Here is a 21,287-nt window from a genome sequence, read left to right as displayed (position 1 = left end):
GAGTCAAGGAATGGGGTTCTGCCTCCATCAATCCCTCCTCCCTGATACTATCAGCATACACTCTTGTCTTCTATTTTACAGAAAAGATCACAAATTCCCTCAAGAAATGTCTTTTCTCCACCTCCAGTTCTGCATGTTTTCACCTCCTCTTTCTTCCTTCACTCACCTTCCAACCTCTCCAGCCTTGGTCCTTGAGCCTATTTCTTCCTGCTACCTTGAGGCCTCGCTCCATCATTTCACCTCCTTTAAATTTTCAGTCTCTCCTTGTCACCTGATGAATTCCCTTCTGCCTGCCAGACTAGAACATATTTTCCTATATTTTACTTATCAGTCTGGTTTTCCAGGTTTAGATCTTTGTCCCACCACTCATTGAATAGGGCAGCCTTTCCCCACTGGTAAAAAGCCACTTTTATCATATACAAAACCCCCATGTGTACATGGGATTGGATCTATCCTCCCCATCGTTCTGTTTCTATTTCTACATTAACCACATAGTTCTAAATTACTATAGGTTAGTGTATATTTTTAAATGTTTCTTCTTTTAAACTTTCTTTAGCTATTCTTGTACACTCTTCTTACTAATAAACTTTATAATCAGCTCAGCAAATTTCTTTTTTTTTCATTGATAGAGTCACTTTTATTGAGAAACATAGTTTTAGGAGCCAAATTTCTTTAATAAAATTCCATTTGAATTCTGTTTAGGATTTTTTTTAATTTACAGATCAGTTCAGGAAAAATTAAAATCTTTGCAATGAGTATTCCCATCCCATTCCCATGGAAACATCCCCAGCATGTTTTCTTCATGTAGATTTTACATGTTTTGTCTAATTTGTTCTTAGCTATTTTATACTTTTTCTGTGTTTTTTTTTTAAGAGTCAAGATTATACACATACCTTTTAAAAAATATTTATTTGGCTGCATCAGGTCTTAGCTGCAGCACGTGCGATCTTCCTTGCGGTATGCGGGATCTTTCCCTGTGGTGCATGGGCTCTTTGTTGCGGCACGCGGGCTTCTCTCTAGTTGTGGCATGGACTCTAGGGAACGCGGGCTCAGTAGCTGTGGCATGTGGGCTCTCTAGTTGTGATGCATGGGCTCCAGACCGTGGCAGGCTCAGTAGTTGTGGCACGCAGGCTTAGTTGCCCCACAGCATGTGGGATCTTAGTTCCCAGACCAGGGATCGAACCTGCGTCCCCTGCATTGGAAGGCAGATTCTTGACCACTGGACCACCAGGGAAGTCCCTCTGTGCGTTGTTAATAGATGGTTTCTCTAATCCATATACAGGAAATAAAGAAAATTGTATGTTTAACTTATACGGGGCTACCTGACACAATCTTGTTCTTACTATTTCATTGATTTTCAGTTGACTGTCTTAGTTTTTAGGTATGACAATCAGAAACAAATAATAGTTCCCCTCAACTTCGCTTTTCCCCTTAAATATTCATACATTATATCTTTTCTTCAAACCAACTTTTCTATATCACATTTCTTTTTATTGCTTTATTTCATTTGCTAGGTTTTCCCAAAAAACATTGAATAATACTAGTGAAAATAATCATTCTTGTCATGTTCCTAATGGTATTGGGAATTCTTCCAAGTATAATGACTGCTGTAGGTTCAAGTAGATAAGCTTTATCGAGAAAGTTTCCATCTATTCCTAGCTTACTAGAATTAGATATTTTTAAATTTAGGAAAAAGATTAATCAAATGGGGTTTAGAAATCTATTTAATCTCCTTTATGATTCTAGTGAAATATATTAATAAATATCCTAATGTTTATCAATAGAATCAGTTGGGAAAATTTCCCCTTTCTTTTTATGTTCCGGAAGAGTTACTTAAGGTCTTTGGTAAACTTACCCATAATCCCACTTGGATTTGGTGCTTTTGGGGGGGCAAAACCATAAAACCCCTAGAACATAACATAGTAGAATACCTAGATGACCTTTGTTATGGTGATGGTTTTTGAGATGCAACATCAAAGGCACCACCCATGAAAGAAATAATTGATAAGCTAGACTTCAAATTAAAAACTTCTGCTCTGCAAAAGACAATGTAAAGAGAATGAGAAGATGAGACACTTCTTGTAAAGGACTGTTATCCAAAATATGCAAAGAACTCTTACAACTCAACAGTAAGAAAAAAACCCAATTAAAAAATGTACTAAAGATCTTAACAGACACCTCACCAAAAGAAAATATACAGATGGCAAATAAGCATATGAAAAGATGCTCCGCATCATATATCATCAGGGAAATGGCAAATTGAAACAACAATGAGATACCACTACACACTATTAGAATGCCCCAAATCTGGAATGCTAAAAACACCAAATGCTGGTGAGGATGTAGAGCAATAGGAACTCTGCTTTATTGCTGGTGGGAATGCAAAATGCTACAGCCAGTTTGGAAGATAGTTTGGCAGCTTCTTTCAAAACTAAATATACTCTTACCATATGATCCATCTATCATGCTCCTTGGTATTTACACAAAGGAGATGAAAACTTATGTCCAAAAACATGCACATGGATATTTCAAGCAGCTATATTCAGAACCATCAAAACTTGGAAGCAACCAATATGTCCTTCAGTAGATGAACTGCACTAATTAACTGTGGTCTATCCAGACAATGGAATATTATTTGTGCTAAAAAGAAATGAGCTATCAAGTCATGAAAAGACATGGATGAAACTTAAATGCATATTACTAAGAAAGAAGCCAATCTGAAAAGGCTACATGTTGCATGATTCCAATTATGTGACATTCTGTAAAAGGCAAAACGGGCAAAAACAAAAAGATCAGTGGTTGCTAGGGGTTAGGGTGGGGGAAGGTTGAACAGGCAGAGTACAAAGGATTTTTAGGGCAGTGAAAATACTCTGTATGATATCATAAAGGTGGACACATGTCATTATACATTTGTTCAAACCTATAGAATGTACAATACTAAAAGTAAATCCCAATGTAAACTATAGACTTTGGGTGATTATGATGTGTCAATATAAGTTCATTAATTATAACAAATGTACCACTCTGGTGGAGATGTTGATAATGCGGGAGGTTATGTATGTGTGGAGGCAGGGGGTATATGGGAAATCTCTGTATCTTCCTATCAGTTTTGCTGAGAAGCTAAAACTTCTCTAAAAAAAGGTATTAAAAAATTATACCACTCACATTCTCTGATCACTGGAAATTAATAATAAAAATATAGTAAAAATCTAATCAGAAAATTTTAACACTCATCTAAATAATTCTTGTGTTAAATAGGAAATAAAAATGGAGGTTAGGAATAATCTACAAGTCAATAATAAATGAGAAAATAACATGAAAACCAATGTAATGTAGCTAAAGCAGTACTCTGAAGAAAATTTATAGTTTTAAAATGCATTTATTAGGGGTGAAATTTCAAAACCAATAAACTAAGTATTCAAACCAGGAAGGCAGAAAAATAACTGCAAAATAAACCCCCAAAAAGGAAGAGATTCATAAAAGGAAGGAGAAATAAATGAAATTTAAAATAATTTGATCAATAAAACATTTTCTTTGAAAATATCTATAAAATAAACCACTGGAAAGTCTGACTGAAAAGCATAAATAACATAAAGAATGAGAAAGGAAAAATATCAGAATAAAAATTTTAGATCAAATGGGATTGGACAACTTCATATCAACACAGTTTAAAATGTAGATGAAATGGACAAATCTCTAGGAAAATATAAATGATTAAACTCTACTCAAAAAGAGGTAGGAAATCTGAAAAGACTAAGAACCAGACAAAAATAGAAAAGATTGTAAACAGTCAAACCCCCAAAAGGTACCAAATCCAAGTTGGACTATGGGTGAGTTCAACAAAGACTTTAAATAACTCTTATGGAACATAAAAAGAAAAGGGAAAATTTCCCAACTCATTCTATACATAAACATGATCCTTCTATTCCCGGTCTATGATCCATTTTGGGCTGATTTTTGTGAAGAGTGTAAGGTCTGTGTCTAGATTCATTTTTTTTTTGCACATGGATGTCCAGTTGTTCCAGCACCATTTGCTGAACAGATTATCTTTGTTCCGTTGTATCACCTTTACTCCTTTGTCAAATATCAGTTGACTAATTTTATGTAGGTCTATTTGTAGGCTGTCTAGTCTGCTCTTTGGTCTCTCCATATAAACTTTATTTTTTAAAACATTTATTTTATTCTCTTGGTTGCGTCAGGTCTTAGTTGCGGCATGTGGGATCTTTCATTGTGGCACAGGCTTCTCTCTAGTTGTGGCATGTGGGTTTTCGCTCTCTAGTTGTGGCATGTGGGCTCTCTAGTTGAGGCATGTGGGCTCAGTAGTTGTGGTGGGCTTAGTTGCCCCACATCATGTGGGATCTTAATTCCCTGACCAGGGATCGAACCCAAGTCCCCTGCATTGGAAGGCAGATTCTTTACCACTGGACCACCAGGGAAGTCCCCATATAAACTTTAGAGTCAGTTTGTCAATAGCCACAAAAGAAGTTGCTGGGATTTTTACTAGGTTTGCACTGGATCTATAGATCAAGTTGGGAAGAACAGATATTTTGATAATATTGCATCTTCCTATCCATGAACATGGACTATCTCTCCATTTATTTAGTCCTTTGATTTCACTCATCAGAGTTTTGTAATTTTCTTCATAGAGACCTTGTGCATATTTTTTTAGATTTATACCTACATATTTAAGTTTTTTTGATCTTAATGTAAATGGTACTATGTTTTTAACTTCAAATTCCACTTGTTCATTAAAAGAATATAGGAGGGCTTCCCTGGTGGTGCAGTGGTTGAGAGTCCACCTGCCGATGCAGGGGACACGGGTTTGTGCCCTGGTCTGGGAAGATCCTGCGTGCTGTGGAGCGGCTGGGCCCGTGAGCCATGGCCGCTGAAACTGTGCATCTGGAGCCTGTGCTCCGCAACGGGAGAGGCCACAACAGTGAGAGGCCCACGTACCACACACAAAAAAAAAGATTATAGGAAAGTGATTGACTTTCATATATTAACCTTGTACCCTGCAACCTCACTATAATTGCTTATTAGTTCCAGAAGTTTTTTTGTTGATTCTAATTTTCTACACAGATGATCATGTCATCTGTGGAGAAAGACAATTTTATTTCTTCCTTTCCGACGTGTATACCTTCTCTTTCCTTTTCTTGTCTTGTTGCTTTAGCTAGGACTTCAAGTACAATGTTGAATAGGAGTGGTGAGAAGGAATATTTTTGCCTTGTTCCTGATCTTAGTGGGAAAGAACTGGTATAATTTTTAATGTTTTGGAATTTGTTGAGTTTTTTCTTTGTGGAGTAATATGAGATAATTTTTTATAAATTTAATGAATTTGAGGATAATTAATTCTTTGGGGGCAAAATATATATTTATATATGCATGTACATATATACACATATACCTATATGTACATATACCTATGGATCAAGCTTGTTAATTAAGTTATTCAGATTTTTCATATCATTCTTTTTCAGTTGATATAAATCACTATTTTCCTAGAATCATAGCTCTTAGAACTGTAAGGGACTTCAAAATAATCAGATCCAGATAAGCAAAGTATTGTTATCTCATGTTATAGTTGAGACATTGGAGGCACAGAAAGATTAAGTGATTTGCCAAAGGATACACAGCTAATGAATAACAAAATGAGAATTAGAAATATAGAACATGATAAATATAATTAGCACTACTGTACGTTATATATGAGAGTTGTTGAGAGTAAATCCTAAGAGTTCTCATCACAAGGAAAAAATTTTTTTCTTATTTCTTTAATATTTTATCTATATGAGATGATGGATGTTCACTAAATTGTTGTGATAATCGTTTCGTGTTGTATGTAAGTCGCGTCATTATGTTGTATACCTTAAACTTGTCCAGTGCTGTATGTCAATTATATCTCAATAAAACTGGAAGAGAAAATTGAGTATTAGAGCCCAGGCCTTTGCAGTGAAACTATAAACAGGATGCCTGTCAGGGAAGGTGTCCATTATCCTTCCTGTCTGAAGATAGACGGCATTAAAAATGTAGATCGATGTTATTATATTCAAGAACTGTTGTTACTAATTAGAATGTTGACTGCATACTCAATAAGATGCCTGTGTGTTTATATTTACCTAGAAAAGTAGAAGGTGAAATCTTCACGTTGGAGATGCTACTTGAAGATTTTAAAGAGAAAGTTAATAAAGGCAAATATACTTCAGCTGTCTCTCTTCCCGTGAGTTCTCAAATCAACCTGGATGACTTGTCATCCACATCCTCTCCATCCTCAAATGAGGTAATATAGCAGCCTACAGCCTAATTTCATGCCAAGAAAAATGGTTTTTATGTATTTATAGAATCCTAATTAATGGAATCACTGAACTCTATCTTAACATTTCATGAAAATTTAACTTTCCAAAGGCCTATGAATCATATTATTTAAAGTAGAACCAGCTTTTAAGAATTAGAAGCTATTTCAAGTGTTGGTTTTTGAAATATCTTATTGGTTTAGGATGTAACAATGCAGCTTAAACTGATGAACTGCTAAAGAGCTATTTCTTCTGGATGAATAGTAACATTTTTTGTAGATCTTCCATGCCTGGAAGAAATAATTTTTCTTCTTAATAGTTTTATACTATTTCTGCTACATAAAGAATAACACACTCAGTGAAAGAACCATTTCTCATGAGTCCACTTCTACATTTTCTTTCTCTCAAGTTAAATTCTTTTGGATTGTCTACATATGCAAAACCAGGAATTCAAATCAATTACCAGTGTCTTTCTATAGTACTTTTTGTAACCTCAACTATCAGAACATTTCAGAATACATGAAAATTCTGACAAATGGAATCATCTGGATAATTGCCTTAAATTGACTGTATTTGAAGACACAGCCCATGGTGTTATTCAAAACTTGAATAGGTTTTTGTCAGAGTTTAGGACAGGATATTGAAGATTATATAAATGTTAGCCCTTCCAAACAAGTATGTTTGCCTCCTCAAAACCCTTACCTGCCTGGCAAAATCCCATTCATTCAAGGCCCATCTTCAGAGTTAGCCCACTAACTCTGAAGGTTAGTTATATAACCTTGACGCATAGCCGCCCACTCCAGGCAGGAGTCTTCATCCCAGCCTCTGTGCCCCCATAGCATCATGTCTCATTTGTCCTTGTGCCTTTGTACCCATCTTTGTAGCCCGAACAACTGACTGAATGCCTGGTATAGAGTGAGTACTCAGTATAGTAAACTCTGCACCACTGTGGATTTAACAAATGATCCCCAAGGTTCGCAGCTGGTTCTCTCTCTAGTCCTGAACCGAAATTAGCTTCAACATGGTGTGAGTGAGCCTAGCAAGGCAGCCCAGGCTCCTGCTCAGCACTCCCCTCAGATCTGGGTTTGCTCTTCTTAACTGGCCCCAAGTGTATAGCAACTGTTTTGAGATGATGAGGACTCTATAACTTTGTGATAAATAGCCCTGAAAAGAGAGTCTACCTCTAGTATTAACCATTCATTCAGTAAATATTTCTTGCTAAATGCTAGGCACTTTTCTTGGTATTGGGGATACAATATAAACAAGGTAGACAAACCACCTGCCCTCAAGATGCTTACATTTCCATGAGGGACACATACAACAAACAGATAAAATTAATGTGGAATTACAGAATGTTAAAAGTGCTATGTAGGTGCAAGTAATAATGCATTCCTTAGGACTGTGAAGCCAGACTGCCTGGGTTCAAATATCAATATGAGCTCTGTCATTAATCAGCTTTGTGACCTTAAGAAAGTTATATAACCTCTCTGTGCCTCAGTTTCCTCCTGTATAAAGTGAGGATAATAATATCTGCCTAAGCTTCCAACTCCTTTAGCAAAAAGTCTTTGCAAACTGTAAAGGTCTGAGCCAACGGAACTATTATGTCTACTATAATTTTGTCATTATCATTTTAGACTCAGGGGTTTTTAATTCCATTATTTCTAATTCCTTTATAATGAAATATCTCAAAGCTGGCCCCCAGACCAGCAGCATTGGCTTCACCTGGGAGCTTCTTAGAAATTTTAATGATATTATTAGGATGTTTAAATGAGCTAATATACGTACTTAAAACAGGGCCTGGCTCACAGTAAGCACATTACCTGGGCGTTAGGTACTGTGACAATTAGGTGATGGGATATGACCAAAAGTAACTCACAGTGGGAGGGTAGGGTCAGAGGTGAGATCTGAATGGAGTACTGGGGGATAGGAATGAGGTAGCTAGGTGAGGAGTCCGGGGAAAGGGACTCCAGGCAGGATGTGACGGTGCCTTAGGGGTGGTGTGGAAATGCAGAATCCATTTTGAGTCACCTCCTGTGCAACAGCAGCCCTAATGGCAAGTCCCTCTATGCGGCTCCCCAGTTACCCAAGGAGCACCCTGGCCATCCTGCGTGGCGCCGGGGCCATGTGGGTGAGAGGGGACAGGGCGCCGCCCGCCCCACCCCCACCGGCACAGACACAGGAGGCCCCCTCTTCCGAGGAACTTGACAGGCTGGTCCCACAGCCCAGCAAAGAGGGCAGCGACGGGCCCCTCCCGAGGGTCCGAGAAGGGAGACGTGGACTTGGACCACCGCTTCCACCTCCGGAAGCCTGGCTTCCTTGGGGGCCCTCTCTCCGTAGAGACGCCCAGGGGAGGGAGGGTGGGAAAAGGGCAAGTGGTCACTTGGTCCCACTGTCCCAGGAGTGCTGAAATTAAATTCCCAGTGACTCTTTACCAGATTAAACAAAACCCAAATAATCCCCCAAAGTGGGGCGCCCAGGTAGCTCAAGAACTGACTCTAAAATTCAAACTGCTTTTTTTAAAAAAAAAAAACTAGACTAACCAGATCAAATGACCATGAGGTTGTCTTCGGCTTCCGGAGTAACGTCCTGCAGCCCCGTCCTGGCCCTGCTCAGTTCATTGCCTTGGCTCTTTAACCAACCAGTATGGCTGAACGTGACTCTGAAATTGGCATAATTAAGATCACTTGGCTCTTATACTAACCGGCGCCCTGGGTGTTAGTGCTGGTGAGAGCTGCCTGTATTGCTAACCCTCTCCACTCTTTCAGAACTCAGGAGAAACCTGCCTGAGGTACCTGTTCTAGATCAGGGCTTCTGCAACTGCAGTCTGCCGTGGACTCACCTGCAGATCTTACTGAAACGCTGGCTTTGATTCAGTAGGTCTGGGGTGCGCCTGCAATTCTGCATTTCTAACAAGCTCCCAGGTGATGTCAATGCTGCTGGTCTGGGGACCACACTTTGAGATGATTTCATTATAAAGGAATTGGAAATACTGGGATTAAAAGCCCTGGGTCTAAAATAATAATGACAAAATTATAATAAGCAATAAACAGTAATAATTCTGTTGGTTTGGAGTTTTGCTGTTTGCATAGACTTTTTGCAGAAGAAAAATTGGAAGCTTAGAAAGGTGAAGAGATTTGCCCAGTGCAAATGACAGGAGACACTGGATCCCAGGTCTCCCAGTTCAGGCGGAGGGCACCCCCCCTACATTCTGCTAATGTAAATCTGCCTTAACTGTGAAGTGCGGAGATACTCCCTGAAGGCCCAGAAGTAATAAAAGGAAACACAGGGGAAAAATGAAGCGAAAAAAAACCTCATTATTTTTTAAATTATAAAAGTGATACAGGCTTATTGCAAAAAAATCAGAAAATAGAGAAAAGTATATAGAGGAACATTTCACTGACAGAAAAGCCATTGCTAATATTTTAGGGTACATCTGGTCTTTTTTTTTCTCTGATACACATAAACATTTTTACAAAAATGGGATCATACATGTATTGGGGGCTTTTTAAAGAATTTTTGACGTGGACCATTTTTAAAGCCTTTACTGAATTTGTTACAATATTGCTTCTGTTTTACGTTTTGGTTTTTTGGCCGAGAGGCATGTGGGATCTTAGCTCCCCGACCAGGGATTGAACCTGCGCCCCCTGCATTAGAAGGTGAAGTGTTAACCACCGGACCGCCAGGGAAGTCCCCATACATGTATTGTTTTAGGATATGCTTTTTACATTTAACATTATATCGTGGGCCTCTCAAAAGTTATTGAATAAACCTACAGCTTCATTTTTAAGGACTGCATTGTATTTCATTGTATGGGTGTACCCTGATTCACTAAACCAATCCCTTATTGATGGACATTTAGTTTTTTCCACTTCTTTGATATTAGAAACATTGCTTCAGTAAAATCATTTTATATGCAAACCTTTGGCCATAGTTGATTAGTTCCTTTGAATAAAAACCTAGGATTGCAGTTAATGGTTCAAAAGATACACAGTGAAAATTTGGATAAACTGGCCTTTAGCAAAGTGGTGCCCACAACAGTGCCTGGGAGTGAAGGTGCCTTCCAACCTGAGCCAAACCAGGGTATCTGTTTTCTTTTTCTCTCCAACCTTTGCTAAAGTGATAAATGAAAACTGATACCTCATTGTGTTAATTTGTATTGCTTTGACTATTTGTGAAATTTACCCATTTTCATATGTTTCTTGGCCATTTCCACCACCTCTTTGACAATGTCAACATTTCAACTAATGTTTGCAAAACTGAAACCACAGTAAATCTTTTTAAGAAAGGCAGACAACTTGGAAAATAGTAAGAGCAAACACTGTTCAGGATTAAGATTTTTATCATACAAAGTTGCTCGGACAAGGGCACGAAGGAGCAGTAGCTCTGTGGTTAAGGACACAAGTGTATGGGGAAAGGCTCAAATGCCAGCTCTGCCACTCACTCTGTGTGACCTTGACGAGCTGCTTAAATTCTCTGAGCCTCAGATTATTCATCACTAAAATGGGGACGACACGCCAGGATGGTGGTAAGGGATAAAGGAGGTGATATGAGAGGTACTTGGCACAAGGAGCAATCAACAAATGGTGGTTTTTATGAATAAGAAAAACACTGAAACCCTCCAAAAAATTAATGGATAAAAGATTAGAACTAAAAGTCACAAGCAGGATATACAACCAATAAATAAACATATGTGGAAATGTTTATCTCCTTTAATAACAGAGGAAATGTTAACACAGGGAGCCACCCCTACTTTTTAAATTAACAAGAACATCTTCAAGGGATAACTCCTGATGCAGAGGAAGGTGTAGACAAACGAGCCACCAACGTTGATGGCGGCTCTGTAATTCGTACAGCTTTGGTGGAAAGCAATTAGGCCATACGTATCATCACACAAGCGCTTTCACAACCTCCGACCCAGACATTTCCTAAGGAAGTAATTCAAAATATAGAAAAAGCTGTCTGTACAATGCTGCTTATTTCTCACTATTGTTTATAATGGTGAGAAAAGTACGTTTATTTTCTGTTTACATAAAGGGTAAAACCATAGTAAGGGTGGTGTCAGCCTTTCCAGTTCCACAGTGTGATTTTTGTGTGTGTGTTAAACAGGGACATGTAAACAATCATTTAGGCCTCTAGATAGTCCCTAAACCTTGTTTTAATTCATAGTTGAATACATTGCTTTGGAAAGGCTTTTAGATTCTGCTAACCAGTGGTCAGATTGAAGGATTTAAAAATCATCTTAAATTGGTTCATCCTCTGGTGGAGCTTGGTGTAATTTGAAACTAAAGGAAAGAGAAAACAGGGTGGGGAGAGTATTCTCTCATCTGTACTAGATTTTTAAATGTCTGGGGAAGGAAGGAAGTCAAGGCAGGGTGGAAACTTTCTTTCTCTAAGCCCCAGGCCGTTACAGCACAGGCCCCACTGAGCCAGAAATTAGAGTGGAGGAGTCCTGAGATGGTGAGTTTGGCGGGGTCCGCGCGGCTGGCTGGGCCGTGCCTGTGCAGCCGAGGGGTGAGTCACTTCCTCGGTCGCATCCACATCTGTGTGTGCTCTGTGTGCAGGAGGAGCCTAACAATGCTTCGGGGAGGCAGGACAGCGCAGAGACGACCGGTGCAAGCTGTGCCTTCTGCCACCGGGTCCTTGAATGGTGAGGGCTTCCAGCTGCTAAATTCCCAGGGTGGGTGGGAGCCGGTCTTGGGATAGTAACTCCAGTGAGGATGGGCATCAACTAACTGAACAGGTGCAAGCAGCCACGGGCCGAGTTATAGAATCGCAGCTCTCAGGGCTGGACACGCAGCCCGGTCTCCCTCCCAATTGACAAATCCCCGTAGCAGCGGCTCTCAACTGCAGAGAGCATCAGCCTTACCAGGGGACTTGAAAATAATGCACATGCCTCAGCCCCACCTACTGTATCAGCCTCCCCGGGGTGAAGCCCTGGTGGGAATCTTTTTTTAATATTTATCTATTTGTTTGTTTGTTTGTTTTGGCTGCGTTGGGTCTTCGTTGCTGCGCACGGGCTTTCTCTAGTTGCGGTGAGCAGGGGCTACTCTTCATTGTGGTGCATAGGCTTCTCATTGCGGCGGCTTCTCTTGTTGCGGAGCACGGGCTCTAGGCGCGCGGGCTTCAGTAGTTGTGGCGCACGGGCTTCAGTAGTTGTGGCGCACGGGCTTAGTTGCTCTGCAGCGTGTGGGATCTTCCCGGACCAGGGCACGAACCCGTGTCTCCTACACTGGCAGGCGGATTCTTAACCACTGAGCCACCAGGGAAGCCTGGGTATCTTTCTTTTAAATCTGCCCCAGATGATTCTGATAGGCCTCTTGGTTAAGAATCACGACCACAGCGTATGGAGAGTGGTTTGGCCTTTAGGCTCCCTTTGAACCTTGCCCACGTGGGAGATTATTATACACCATTGTGTACCAGCTCGCAGCCTCACTACTCTCTCCTCACAATGAATGAAAACTTACCCTGTTGGGTCCCACCTCTGCCCCCCAATCCCACCGGAAATAAGCCTAATCCTGTGTCCCAGGGTTTACTTCTCCACATCCCTCAGCAAGAAATCTTCCAGAGGTGACAAGCTGTAAATCGGGTAAAAAGCTGTAGATGTGAAATCCTAAGGAGAAATTCTTAATGGTTTTGAAACACTCTTTGGTCAGCTGTTAGCCCACATGGATTCAGAATCATTTATTTGAAGCTTCTATCAGTCAGCAAGAGGTGCCTCCTCCAAGCTTGAGAGGCACTGTGGACTGGAGCCAAAGCTTGGCTAATTGACCTTAGGAAGGTGGAGAGGCAAGGAGGGAGGGGCTGTTTAGCCACCACTATTACCTGAACATAATGGATTCTAATAGAGGCAGATGACAAGGTCTGAAAGACTGAAGTTTCCTGTTGGAAAGCATGCCAGCACGGAATGGCACTTGTCATAAGGGTCCTATTGAGTTTCTGCCCTCTAAAAAAAGAAACAGCATGGTTTTGTGGTTAAATATCTGTGTGTCATCTGGTGTGGACCATTATTTTAAACCAACATGTCCATCATCAGCTTTGACTCTCCTTTCAATACAAAGGTCACAAATGATGCCAAATCCCTGAGTCATCCCAGACCCACTATTTTTTTTTTATTGAATTAAAACCTATGTTTTGGGCTTCCCTGGTGGCGCAGTGGTTGAGAATCTGCCTGCTAATGCGGGGGACACGGGTTCGAGCCCTGGTCTGGGAGGATCCCACATGCCGCGGAGCAACGAGGCCCGTGAGCCACAACTACTGAGCCTGCGCGTCTGGAGCCTGTGCTCCGCAACAAGAGAGGTCGCGATAGTGAGAGGCCCGCGCACCACGATGAAGAGTGGCCCCCGCTTGCCACAACTAGAGAAAGCCCTCGCATGGAAACGAAGACCCAACACAGCAAAAATAAATTGATTAATAAACTCCTACCCCCAACGTCTTCTTAAAAAAAAAAAGTCTTTAATAATAATAAAAACAATAATAATAAAGGCATTTAAAAAAAAAAAACCTATGTTTTGACTTTTTTTTTTAGGTTTTAGTAAGTATAATAAAAATAGTTTGACATTAAAAAAACGTTTTGATTAAGCTTTCAAGGTACTAAAGATTTCTCTTCCAAATTCGTAGTCTAGACCTCACAGAACTACTAAAGTAGCAAGACAGGGACTTGTGTTCTAGACTACATTTTCTCTTTTATAATGAACAAGATGGAAGGCAAAACACAACCTAGTGTAAAATCAGATCTAACAGTAAATCAGCTGCTGGGGTGTGATGTGGCGATATGCATGATTTATAAATTGAAATCTTGGTAAACTATATCATCCCTGAGGAATTAACTGAACAGAGGGCTATATATACTCTTTACTCTTTTAGAAGATTAGCTCTCTCTCAGATGGGATGTGTTCTTTATTTAGCCTACTGATGTACGTACTGTTGGAAGGATATTTATATATATGCAGATAAATAACATACATACTACGTGTAAAATGCTTATCCCTTTATGTCTGATGCAGAATTTTGGATTTAAGAGTACACTTCAGCTACTTGGTCTTGTTGAAAAACTGTCTTCTGAAGTAGAACCACCCTTAACTGTTTTTGGCAAGAAGATTTTAGTGCACAAAGAAGTTTAAAAGAGGCAGAAAAAGAAAGTCATGTGTTGGACTAAACTCACTTGAGTGCCATCCAAGTTTTCCACTTTGGAGAGCAGATGTTCAAATGCCCCAGAGGAGGAGGGTGGAGACAGAAAATGAGGTGTGAGAAAATATGTGACTCATGAGGAGAGCATATTTTTCCAAGAAGAGGGAAAGGGCCTGGCTTCTCAGCCCCCAGCCTCACAAACTCCAAGAACGGCACCTCTCTCCACCAGCAGTAGGCCCAGGCACAGTGGGACATGCACATATTTGCAAGCAAGGCCTGAGGCTCAAACTCCATCCCCGGGAATCAGTCTCATTCCTGACTCACTGGCTACATCCAGGACATCTTGGGCTACATCCAGGACGTCTTGGGCACGGTGCCCTCCAGGCTAAGAATGAGCAGCGTTCCCAAGGGGCTATTATAGTATTCTAGGGGCTGAGCTAGAGCTTTCTTAAGAATTGCTATCAACAAAAATTCCTTTGGAGGAGTTAGAATTTCTGTGAAGGAGGGAGACAGAAGCTACAGACAAGTTGGAGGAAGTGTCCCGGTAAATGACAATCGAAGGGCATCTTTCTGATGCCCCCTGGTGGCCTTGCACAGCTAAAATTAACCCCACATGCTCTCATAGCCTTTAGCCCCGTAGACACTGGACAAAATCCACCTTGCTGGAATTTTCGGATCACTCAGCTTGTGCTTATGGATCCAAAGCCACGTGATCTGGTATTGACATGTAGTACAGCTTCTTCCCGTGATAAGAACTGATTTTGAGACAATGAATTAAACTCCAAATTTTATAATTCCATACTTCAAATTTCTATATTGTTTATGTGTATCATGACTAGATATTATCCTCAGGGAAACAAAACAGATTTACTTTTAATGTTTGGTATGCATGTTCTTTTCAGGCCAAATTGTGCTGGGTGCACTTTCTCATGGGGAAGCTCTCAAACAGGCAGGCAGAGGGATAGCTGTGTTGAGGATGACATGCATGCATCCTCCATCATTCCAGGCTCTGACATAAGAAATTTCACATTTCAGTTTTACCAGACCTCTCACTATCGCTATTAGCAGTATACTAAAAGTTTATGCACCTTTTTTAGGAAGCAAAAAATGGAGAAAAAAGGCCACAGAGGAATCAACCGTGGAAGGTTTCCTGTTGTCATTCAAGACAAGGCACGGCACCCAGACTCAGTTCTCGGTAAGTTGAGGGGTCTGGGGCCAGTCGTCATGATCCCTCTCCTTGGGGTCCACTCACTGCCAGCAGACCATGTGCCACGTCAAATAGCTTTACTTAGGCTAGGGTGTTGCACGTTGGTTATTATTGTTGCAAAATGTAAAGAATAATGAATTGATTCAAATGAGATGTGGTCAAGCAGGGTGAAAGTGCCCACACCTGTCTCTGCCTGGAGTCACAGGACTCCGTGACTCAGTCACGAGGTGGCCTCAGTTCTGCGTGGCAGCCCCCCAGCATGACCCATAATCTGCACCTTGGGAGCTCCCCCGCCACGGGACATTTGCTGCTGACTTGTCCATACACATTTCATAGGAGCAAAGAAAGTTAGAGTGGGGAGCAGACCCAGAGAGCACCAGTGCATGGAATCCAATGAGTTTTAGTCATAGGGGCCCTTCTCCAAAGATAATTTAAGCAGAAAAACATCCCCTGGCAGGACTGCCCTGGGTGAGGAAGAGGTGGAGTTGAGGCCTGCTGGCTTAGGTAGCTCCTGAGAAGAAAATCAGCGGCCGAGCCTAATCTACCCAGTTTATACAGTAGGAAGCTGGGGGCCAGAGAGCTAACCAGGCTTGCTTTTTCCTTCAACTCAGTATTCTTCCTGTTATGTCACATTTGGTTCTATTTCTTCTCTGTAGATGACACATTTTCTAATAATAATAGTAGGTTTAATCGATCGAACACTTACTGTATACCAGACACCAGAGCAGAGTAGAGATTTTCAAAGTGCGGTCAGAGGGCCCCCGGGGGGCCGGGAGGTCCTCTCTTTTCTGTGCAAGAACAATATTTCAACAGACTGAATGGAGATACAGCTATAAAGTCCAGCTGCCTTCTGTTAAGCTAGATGTTTTAGAAATTTGCCAAAACGTAAAACACTGCCATTTTACTCACAGACTTTTTTTCAAAAATAGCTATTTTTCATAAAAAATGTTATTTTGTGAACATGAAGTGATTATTACTGTTTTTAAATGACAAAGTATTTTTTAAGTGCTTCAGTTTAAAATTCTAAAAAAAAAAAAAGCTTTGAGACTGCCCATTTAGTCTTAGGAAAATCTGAATGATTCTACACAGCAAAAATGACTTGAAATTTATAAATACCTCTCTACCAAGCCACATTCAGTTGACTGAATGTTGTATGACAGCTCTTCTCCAATGCAAGGGGAGGGTGGATTTTTACTACAGGTATAAAAAATTTCATATATGATAAAAACTATAATAAGCAAAAGCTCTTTAGGGTTCTCAATTTTAAGAGTGTAAGTAAGAGTGTTCTGAAATTAAAGAACTGAGAACGGTTGACATATAGTGTACATCACTTGGCTATCATAATACCCCTGTAAGGTAGGAATTATTATCTTTATTTTATAGATAAGTAAATGGAGGCTTGGAGAAATTAAGTGACTTGCCAGGGTCAAAGAGCCTGGTGTGTTATTTATTGCTGTGTAATGATGTATCACAAACCTTAATGGCTCAAAACAACAAACATTTGCTATCTCATAGTTTCTGCAGGTCAGGAATTTGGGAGCCATTTAGCTGGGTGGTTCAGGTTCAAGGTCTCTCATGAAGCTGCAGTCAAGATGTTGGCCAATACTGCCATCATCTGAAGGCTTGACTAGGGCTAGAGAATCTGCTTCCAAGATTGTTCACACACATGGCCACTGGCAGGAGGTCTCAGTTCCTCACCATGTGGACCAAAAGGCTGCTTGAGTGTCATTAAGACAGGGCAGCCAGCTTCCCCCAGGCAAGTGATCCAAGAGAAAGACTGAGATGGAAGTTTCAATGTCTCTTATGACCTAATTTTGGAAGCTATACACCATTGTTACCACTTTATTCTATTTGTTAGAAGCAAGTCACTAAATTGTGAGTTGTCACAATCAAGGAGAGAGGAATTAGGCTCTATCCTTTGAAAAGCATGTTAAAGAATTTGTGGACATACTGTCAACCAACATAGCCAATAAGTGGCAGAGCCAGGCTGCAAATCAGGCCTATCTGAACCCATGTCCTTTCCCCTGTACAACACAACCTTCCCAGGGTGTAGCTCCTTCTTCCTCTATTTGTAATTTCCTTGACTTCTGGATTAGAAGGCATTCAATGACCATTGACTGAGATTTGGGAAAGAAAACATCCTCCCTAGAGCTCATTCCATTTGTGATTTACACTTTGGAAGTTAATGTTACAAATGAGTGTAATCACGAGTGCAGCAAGGCAGGTAGCATTGGCAGAAGCTTTGTCCCCAAGCCTCGCCTCTCCTGGAGCTAAGACGTTGCTTGGACACCCAGGTGTGATGTGCTCACCTGCCGGGCCCACGCTCCCATACTCTGGCCTAACCTGGAGAACTCCACTGCCCACAGCCTACCGAATAAGACTCAGACCTGCACCGGACACACATGCTCTCTACTGCTAGCCTCTCTGTGGTACTGATGAGGGCAAAGCTATGATTCAAGTTCCCATATGGACTTACGAATGTGATGTGAGGAAAACCGTCTTTCCAATTGCCTGGATGACAAAACACAAGCTCTTGGCCACCACAGGGTCTAAGAAGAGAATGTGGATGTATCAGGGCTAATCGGGAAAAATAACTACAAATGCAAGATCGTCTGATAATTCAATGGACGAAATTCTCACAGATTCATCCATTCAGAGGACCTTTACTAAACACCTACATGTGCTAGGCAAATCTTAAGACTTTCCTATCAGAACTGTTATCTATCAAAACATCTCTCAGTTGTCATAAGGGGAGTCCAAATGTCACCCCTAGGATGGCAACCCCCCTTGGTAAATTTCCCCTTGGGGAAATTGAACACTCTGGGGCCTAATGCATACCTTGCACGATCAGAGCTCTACTCTCCAGAGCATATTTTAGGACTATAATAAAAAAAACTCACACTTCCTTTGTGTAACTTGGGCTTTTTCAGGTTCTGATACAGGACTCAGCTGCTATTCTGCTTCTGGGACTGGACTGCAGAGTAATAAATGTGAGAACTGCAGCACTAAGATTCATAACTCCCAGAGAGTCTGCGGTAAAGCATTATCTAAAGGTGAGAGTGACTGGGCCGCATCAGAAAACAAGGCATAAATGGGGTCAGCTGTTGCTCCCAGGCAATGAGTTGTATTTTTAATCTTTTTTTTTTAGAATTTCATTACATATTCAACACCCCGGGACAAAATTTCTTTAATCACAGCAAAAGAAGTGCCTTTGCCCAGCTCCGCTATTTAAATGAAAATAAAAATTCTTCACCTTGTAAGTACATCTCCTGCAAGATCCCATCTTTGTACACAACCTAATCTCCCTGCATGGGAGACCCACATCATACCAGCCACTACTTCCATATGGGGAGCCCCTGCCCTGTTTAGTCTGCCGCCAGGTCTCTAGCACTCATCTGACACTTGCACATCCAGTCCGACACCTGGATGGCAAGAGGCTGGGCTGGGACTGGGAGATACGCAATCCTAGCAATAAAGGACTTTGAAAGTTACTAAGTGCTATACCAGTGTAAGTTGGTAACAAGTCATAAATATTTGCTGAACAAGTAACTGACTGAATAACTGCCACTATTGTTATTATTCAGAAGGGGCAAAAGCTTTAGATCTATCCCCACTAAAATTCAGCACATAAATAGACTATTTTACACTCCTTAAACATCATATTGCTAATTTCAATGCAAAATTTTGCTGCCTTTGGAACTAAGTAAAATCCCACAAACATTTATTTATAAAGATGAATAAAACATGGCTCCTTGGGCTTCCCTGGTGACGCAGTGGTTGAGAGTCCGCCTGCCAATGCAGGGGACACGGGTTCATGCCCCGGTCCGGGAAGATCCCACATGCCGCGGAGCGGCTGGGCCCGTGAGCCATGGCCGCTGAGCCTGCGTGTCCGGAGCCTCTGCTCCGCAGCGGGAGAGGCCACAACGGTGAGAGGCCCATGTACCGCAAAAACAAACAAAAAAACATGGCTCCTTCCTCCCAAGGAGTTTACAACCTATTGAGAGAAGGGAACTCCTACCCAAATAAGGAAAGTTCATGGAAAAATGTGATAAGAGCTAAGAGCACAGAGTGTACTAAGGGAACACAAAGGAGGGAAGGGAACACCCTTGTCTTGCTTCTGAACGACAGCTGTGTCTGGTTCTCTGACATCCTTTCCTCATGGGTGAGTTCATACCCTCAGAGTGCTTTCTCTCCATCACTGGGGACAGGGCACCAGAGAGAATGTTTCTGATCTTTTACAACTGCCAATGTCTAAGACTAAAGAATGGTGTTTATCTGGCTGACCTCAGCTATGTCTCCCCTACTCACCCCCAGCTGCCAGATCCTCCAGTTGGATGTGTTCTGTTGAGACGACAGTCCCTAAGACTCTGCAGAAGCAACAGGCAGATTTCTTTACTATCGCCTTGGTTTTGGGGTCTACAGCCCACGAGACGTCTTATTCCAACATACAAATGAAGAAAGCAACTGAGTCACTTGAAATGTGATCTTGAACTCCATTAGTAAACATATAGTGGCCAAGAGGGTAGAAGTCCCAGGGAAGCATCTTTTGCTCGGTGTTAGACAGGAACCTCCAGAACGGACAGAAAATGGAGCGGGCTATTGCAGGAGGTCGTGAGTCCCACCCGTAGACTGAGAGACAATGTACTTTGTCAGGATGTTGTAATCTGTAGACTATGAGAACTGGACCAGATGACCCTATGACCCTTTCCAACTCTGAATTTCTATGTTTCAAATAAAATCCACAACTATATTTGGAGGTGAGCAAGGGGTTAAGACTGAGCTCATTAGTGCCTCTGTTCGTCATGACTTAAGTCTGGGTACAGCATGACTAAATTTGGACTTTCTGACTTCTGCCCTGCCTTCTGTGTCTCTCCCTGTTCCTTTGTCAAATAGGACCCTCCTGAGGGGGAGTGAAGCCAAGCTACTAGAGACCAGTGGATATGACAGGAGAATGAAGGAGAAAGAGGGGAAGATAGAGAAGAGAGGAGGAGAGGCAAGAGAAGGGGGAGAAGAGAGCCTCAGCGACAGAGAAGGCAGATTTGTTGGCTACTGACTTTCTTCTCTTCCTTCCCCTGGTGTTCTTCTTGTCTTCCATGGTGACATTTATCTTCTCTGTTTAGTCTCTATTTTCTGGAATTGTCTTAGTAACACAATTTAGTTTCTGACTCCTAGAATCCTTGCTCCTAAAGTGGAGAGGACTTCAGAAATCCACTCAGTTCAAACTCTTGGAAAATATTATCCTCCATTTGCCAGATGAAGAAGTTGAGCCCGTAGACATGCCCAGGTCACACAGCTAGCACCAAGGGAACCTAGAGTCCTGGTCTCTTGTCTGCTAATAAAACTCCTTTTAAATGTTGAATTTCTTTTCTTGAATTCAGAATACTCGATGGCTATTTTCCATGTTCCCTAGTTTTATTTACTTAGTAAAATTTTATGAAAGATTTCATTCATATAGAAAAGTTCAGGGAATGATACCCATATATCCACCATTTGGAGATCATTTTTGATGCTCTGAATCTGATCACAGCTAACATTTTTCAGCTCATTCAAAACGAAAATGGATCTGTTTCCAGAGTGCAAATTCAAAATCCTCTCATGATGAATGTGAACTCATACCAGGAGAGTAAGTATGATTAACAAAATGGCTACCCATTGTTTGCATG

General features: G+C 41.2%; 1 protein-coding gene across 1 annotated transcript in view; it reads left to right on the top strand.

The window, feature by feature from the left end:
• The window catches only part of AKNAD1 (AKNA domain containing 1), a 29,129-nt gene extending 10,205 nt beyond the window's left edge, over positions 1 to 18,924 (top strand). The window contains 5 exon segments of the mRNA XM_065893283.1: positions 6,121 to 6,277; positions 11,852 to 11,937; positions 15,515 to 15,612; positions 18,555 to 18,677; positions 18,773 to 18,924. Of these exon segments, the coding sequence (XP_065749355.1) occupies positions 6,121 to 6,277; positions 11,852 to 11,937; positions 15,515 to 15,612; positions 18,555 to 18,677; positions 18,773 to 18,924 (616 nt within the window).
• The last annotated feature ends 2,363 nt before the right edge of the window (positions 18,925 to 21,287 follow it).

Source organism: Phocoena phocoena, chromosome 1 (genome assembly GCF_963924675.1).
Source record: "Phocoena phocoena chromosome 1, mPhoPho1.1, whole genome shotgun sequence".
NCBI classification, from domain to species: Eukaryota; Metazoa; Chordata; class Mammalia; order Artiodactyla; family Phocoenidae; genus Phocoena; species Phocoena phocoena.
This window is presented reverse-complemented; position numbering and strand designations above follow the sequence as displayed.